This window comes from Ceratosolen solmsi, unplaced genomic scaffold (assembly GCF_000503995.2).
Source record: "Ceratosolen solmsi marchali unplaced genomic scaffold, CerSol_1.0 scaffold7, whole genome shotgun sequence".
In the NCBI taxonomy this organism is placed as follows: domain Eukaryota; kingdom Metazoa; phylum Arthropoda; class Insecta; order Hymenoptera; family Agaonidae; genus Ceratosolen; species Ceratosolen solmsi.
The window spans coordinates 9,791,463-9,797,311 of NW_011948413.1; the positions used below are offsets into that span (position 1 = coordinate 9,791,463).

The window sequence follows — 5,849 nt, forward strand, 5'->3', positions numbered from 1 at the left end:
TTAATCGTTTGTAAATTATTTAATTCAATTACATGGGCATAAAAAATGTCTATTAATATTGAATTATTTACATGTCAATGATATCAAATGCAATATTATAATTGTATATTACAAATTGCGCTACAAAACATTAAGCTTATATTTCGATAAACACAAACATATATACATTTCATTTGTAATTTTTGATCTATAATTATTTGTAGAATGAAGGTAAAAATAGGCGTACTAATAAATAGAAAATAATATTAAAATAGTAAATAAATACTATTTAACCGAAGAGTGATATAGGATTTTTGGGAATCCCTAATGGTACTTTCATAACATCCGTTGTCTTTTTTAAATTTGGTATTACTTTTTCAATTTTTTTATTTGGTTGGGGATTGGGTAGAGTTTTTGGAATATCCAATATTTTAGGAGTAGGAATTACTTTATTAGGAATTCCATCCATATCTAATAAATCAACAACCTTTCCAACTTTTGGAATAATCGGTTCCTTCGATATAGACATCAATGTTTTATGAACGGTTTTTAGGGGATTTTTTAAATCTACGTGAAATAAACTGCATACTGCTGATGTGAATCTTTCATTGATTCCAGTCCACAACCCCATTTCGCAAAATCTAATGGAAGAAAGTTGATTGTTTATTGAGTATTAAAGGAATCGAATTTAAATTAAGCGAAAAATAAGAATTATTTACTTAAATTGTTTGGAAATCTTTGGATTTGCCTTAATGCTAAGGAAAGTATTGTCGTCCCCGTCTCCAAAAAAAGATGGCAAAGATAGTGGTAAGAAATTTCCATCCTTTGATTTTGCATTAACACTTACATTACCAGTTTTCGCAAAATTGACGATAAGATCGGTAAAAATCTCTTTTACTCGTTCATCTTCTTCATTAAAATTGTCATTTTTTGGCAATGGCTTTCCAAATATATTGTTAGGCTCAAAAATATATCCTAAATCATCTCCATGACTAGTTTTACCTGTAGGATTGATTTTTGTTACCCTTTAACAATGATTAAAGTCATTATTTTTATATTGAAAAAAATTTAATTACATTCGTGGTTAATATTTATATATTTATATATATATATATATATATATAAATATATAAAATTTATATATATATCATTATATATTATTTATATATTATTTATATATTATATATAATATATAAATTATATATATATATATCATTTAAAATAAAAATTTTTTCCCCGAATAATTATAATTATAAAAACAAATTATTAACCATTTTTCTAAGTCTAATGAATCTGTTTTGTTTTTTTAATCAAATTAATTTTGTTAAGCCTAAGAGAAAGTAGGGAAATTACAATATGTAGCCAATTGTATCAATTAAAATTCATGCACTAAATGGCTAAACGAGTGGTTAATTAAAATAAATAATGCAGATGTAACGCAGGCTAACCAGTTTGAGCAGAGTTTCCAATAATGGGTAAGCCATCGAGAAAGTCTTTGCCGAAGCCTTTCTTGCTATCGTGATCGAAGCTGTAAAGGAAAGCTTTTCTCTTCTTCGACCAATTTCGAACGGTTAGAAACGCTGGTACGTTGAATATGGCATCGTTGAGAGCTTGCGAAACTTTTTCTACGGCATTGATTATCTTCGCATTATTGTTGTCGCTTTGAATGGGATTTAGATATTTGGTGAAAGCCGCGGGTACAAATTGTTGGGTGACGTTGCCGATAACGGGCACGACTTTTTGGAGACTCGGCACCAAGATTTTCGTGAGAAAATCTGGCACACTCTTTAACATCTGCGTTATCTTGTTTTTGAAAGGGCCATGAACCGCGCCGCCGGTCTCGTCCTTAACGACACCCGTCAACAGCGGTATATCCGGAATATTGTCTTCGGCCAATGAGTCTTCTGGCTCTTGGGTCACAAAGTTTGGCAGTGATCTAGATCAATTGTGATAGTAAGTAAACTTGTACAAAGACGTAAAAAAATTATAGATTTTGCGATTGCATTTTGAATGAGAATCTTAACGTCAATGGGAGTGAAAGCAGAGCGTGTGCGTAATACTAATACCTTAAGTCGTTCTTTCCTTCGACAACCGGACCGGGGTTCAAAAGGATCGACAAGTCGTCAACGAAGTTATTCGTCTCCTTGGCGGACGTTTCCTGCTTTGAATCTTGCTCGATGAGTTGCGACGCGGGCAATTCGCGAAGGCAACGAACCATCTCCAAGGTATCGTTATCCGGGCAATTGGTGCTGGTGGCCATTGACCGGGAGGCGACCCTCGGTTGTCTGTCCACAGCGGAACGAGAAACAGGTGTGCCAGACATGGCAACGATGCCGTTATAGTAACCTGAGTAAACAATAAGACGCGAGTGAGATTGGAGCACCTGTCAAAGGCAATAAAGTACTAATGAACATTCCCTTTACCCCTTCCAAATTTAGACATGCCCAGGAAATAAGCTGCGCTCGCGCCGCTTCCTTGGCCGAAGGCTATAATATTCTTGTTGTTTCCACCAAAGAATTCAATGTAATCCCTAACCCATTCGGTCGCTAAAATCATGTCGAACAATCCATTGTTTCCCGAAAGATCTTTGCTATTGGTGCATAAAAATCCTGCATCAACATAACAATTGGCTTTCATTATTAAATTGTTAAAAATTTTGGTCGAATTGTTAATCCAGCAGTCGATGCAATTATTTTATGCATCATCCACGTAAGAAGAGGCCTTTATAAACTTAAATGTTATGAGTAAAGTTAATATTCTTGCGTTTACACAGCTCAGTATTATAAAGCGCTTCTATTGGTAAGAAATACCTTGAGCTTTTCAAAAATAGTATAGGAAGATGGTACCAATGCTTTGCTGAATAAATATAATTTTAATCGAAGTTATTGTTGTCAATTATCGGCCTTATCGAGTAACTTTTAAATTTTCATCGATTAATTTTCATGAATAAATTTTAATTGGTCATTTTAACTTACACAATGCGAGCCTAACGAAAACATATATAATTCGAATTTCAGTAATTAATTATTAATTGTTATTGAAGTCATAGCGTTACACTGTACTGGGCGCAAGCTCGCGTATAATTTCTGTAAAATTCGCTGTATAAAGTTGCATCCCGAGGATTTACAGCGAAGGTATCAGACAAGGTGCCAGTAAAGTCTTCAATGATGTAAAAAGTACCCAATGATCCTAATCTGTACTGGATGGAAACTACGATGGTGTTCTTATTGACGAGGTTACGCATCTCGTATTGGGTGGCTGCCCCTCTCCGGAAGCCCCCGCCATGGATCCAGATAAAGACGGGATAGCCGTCGGTGGCATCGGGCAGGGCTGGTGTGAAGACGTTGAGGAAGAGGCAGTCCTCGCTACCGACTAGCGCCCCGTTCACGTCCGGTTGTAGGCACGGAGCTCCCCAGTCAGTGGCATTCACGTCCCCGTCCAGGAACATTGGCACTGGTCGCTGAACACGCATTCTATCATTTTACTTTGCAGCCAATTGGTTGCATTGATTATGAATTTCGTTAAAGAGCAATTGGACAAGTCGGCAAGTGGACAAGTCGTACTTTTTGCAAATTGATTTTGTAATTGAACTCGCCTTGATTTGACAATGATTTCATAAGATGATTTCATAAGATCATAATACGTATACTTGATCGCTTAATTAATCTCGTTTAAATTAAATTCTTTTATAGTGCCAAAAGTCGATGAACTAGTCAATATTTTTTTTTTAATTTTTTTTTTTTGGTTATCACTTTATGTAATTAAAGGGTAAAGAAGATTGTATTTGTAAATAATATAGTTGAATTTTAAGAAAGAGGCTAAATATTAGGCCAAATATTATTTTGAAAAATATTTATATTAATCTTTTTATTCAATCTATTAATTTTATATAAGAATTAATTTATGTAACTATTTCTTTTTACTCGCGTGTTTATGCGTATGTCTATATGACTCTCTCTCTCTCTCTCTCTCGTTCTGCTTGTACGTGAATGTGCATGCTACGTGTATGTGCGTGGGCGCGTAAAACATTTTTGCTTTAAAGATCAATCGTATAACTTGAGAAGCAGGAAGGCCAAAATGTAATTTTAGAGAAGGTGAAGTTCCAGACTTTATAGAGTGGAATGAATATTTTATACGATTTACGTAATTGGATACGCATGCATATCGAAAATAAACTGGATTCTCATGTAGTTATGTGCGTGAATATTACTTATTATTACTTTAGAGCATTCATTTGTATAATGCGTCGTTGTCTTAAAATATTACGAATTTGATTACCGGTTACAATACAAGTTCAATTCAATAAATAAATGTTTATTGACAGTTATGTTAATTTGAAACAAAGGCTAAATATAATTTGCGTGAGCTGTGAGAAATAATATTTTATTATTTTTATTTTGTCTTTTAATCTTCCAATTAATTTAGCCATTGCTTATAAACGATTCCTTGAATCGATTATTTATTAAGACAATATAATAATCAAGAATAATTAATATTTTTTATATTACGATTTGTTATGATATATAATACAGTTAAGATATTTTAAGTTAATATGAATAATAATGAAACCGGATGCTAAAACAGATAAGTTATAATTTTGATTAAACAGTGAAGCTAAAATAATGGCCTTCCGACAATATCATATATTATATTATTATCACTAATTGGTTATTTGAAACTAAATTCAGGATGTTGCACGGAGAGAAAAGAAAGTTGGAATATGTCCTATTATAAATTAATTAAATGTCTTATAATTTCTACGTAATACATAAATATCAATAATAAATTGAAAGCATTTTTCTTTTGTCTTTCATCATAATGGATAGGTCAAGTTTTTACATTTATTTATAAAGAATCAATATCTTCTATCTAAATTAAATATTCATAGTTAAATAGCATATTTAATTACTAACGCATATAAATGTAATTTAATAAAAGAATGAAAGTTGATTTGTCTTTGGTTAATCTTAGGGGTTAGGGGGCTTTAAGTAATATAAATAATTTAGTATTATTTTATATTAAATATTTTATATTGAATTTTTACTACTGTAAATTAATATTTCTGCAGATTAAATATTAATTTAAATGAACGTGGAGCGTATTGTTATATTTAAAGAGTAACGATACTCCTAAATTAAAAGCATTATTTTATCGATAGTCACTAAATTAATTAATCGCATAGAGAGAGAGAGAGAGAGAGAGAGAGAGAGAGAGAGAGAGAGAGAGTGAGAGATCCATTTAAAGTCATGAAAATCTACTTGAAAATATCACGGGACAGTGCTGCCCTGACCCCTTGATCCTCGCAAATCATTTCCTAGCGACTGCAATTATATCACTAATCAATATTCACTCGTCGAGCGTAAAGGCGAAAAGTCATCGAACGTGACAACAAGGTAAATCCTTACTTGAAATCGTCTAATGCCAACCGGCGGCTCGGCGAATCTGATACCGCGGAACATGTAGTAGCCGGTAAGGTGATCGCGCAGTCCGTACACGCGCGCCTCGCGTTCCTGCTTCGTGACGAAGACGACGGGGTCGTCAACGGGCGGGACCGGTGCCTCGGTGCCGCCAACGATGCGCTTCTGTCGCCGGTGGCTGCATTCGGCCGCAACTGCGAGTACCGTCACGAGGAGGATAAGACGACTCGACATTGCCAAGTCCGGTGATGAACTGGTGGCGCGGCTCCTCGTCAGGCCTGCCAAGGATGCGCGATAAGGATCCGGAGAGGTCGGCCGATAACGAGCCATGACAGGAAGTGCCGGGCTTATTTTCTCTGTCTGGGAGAAAAGCTCGCGATCGATGGCATTTTAATAGGGCCAATGTCGCGGTGTAACGAGTCTCTTTTTATCGCGGGTTTCGGTTTAATGGCT

General features: G+C 34.7%; 1 protein-coding gene across 1 annotated transcript; it reads right to left on the reverse strand.

Moving 5' to 3' along the window:
* Positions 1 to 211: 211 nt before the first annotated feature.
* On the reverse strand, positions 212 to 5,632 carry LOC105367446 (carboxylesterase 4A). Its single transcript, XM_011506154.1, has 7 exons — positions 5,385 to 5,632; positions 3,160 to 3,439; positions 2,403 to 2,588; positions 2,046 to 2,325; positions 1,428 to 1,915; positions 699 to 981; positions 212 to 620 (listed from the first exon to the last, which is right to left on the reverse strand). Exons 1-7 carry the CDS (start codon positions 5,628 to 5,630, stop codon positions 269 to 271), a joined length of 2,115 nt encoding a protein of 704 aa, XP_011504456.1. The 5' UTR covers positions 5,631 to 5,632; the 3' UTR covers positions 212 to 268.
* Between the last annotated feature and the right edge of the window lie 217 nt (positions 5,633 to 5,849).

Excerpts from the sequence above, each read along its gene's own strand:
- LOC105367446 (XM_011506154.1), bottom strand. The coding sequence starts at position 5,630 with ATGTCGAGTCGTCTTATCCTCCTCGTGACGGTACTCGCAGTTGCGGCC. Across the intron at positions 3,440-5,384 it reads TTGGCATTAGACGATTTCAA|CGACCAGTGCCAATGTTCCT; the intron begins GTAAGGATTTAC and ends ATGCGTGTTCAG. Across the intron at positions 2,589-3,159 it reads GTACAGATTAGGATCATTGG|GATTTTTATGCACCAATAGC; the intron begins GTACTTTTTACA and ends ATGTTGATGCAG.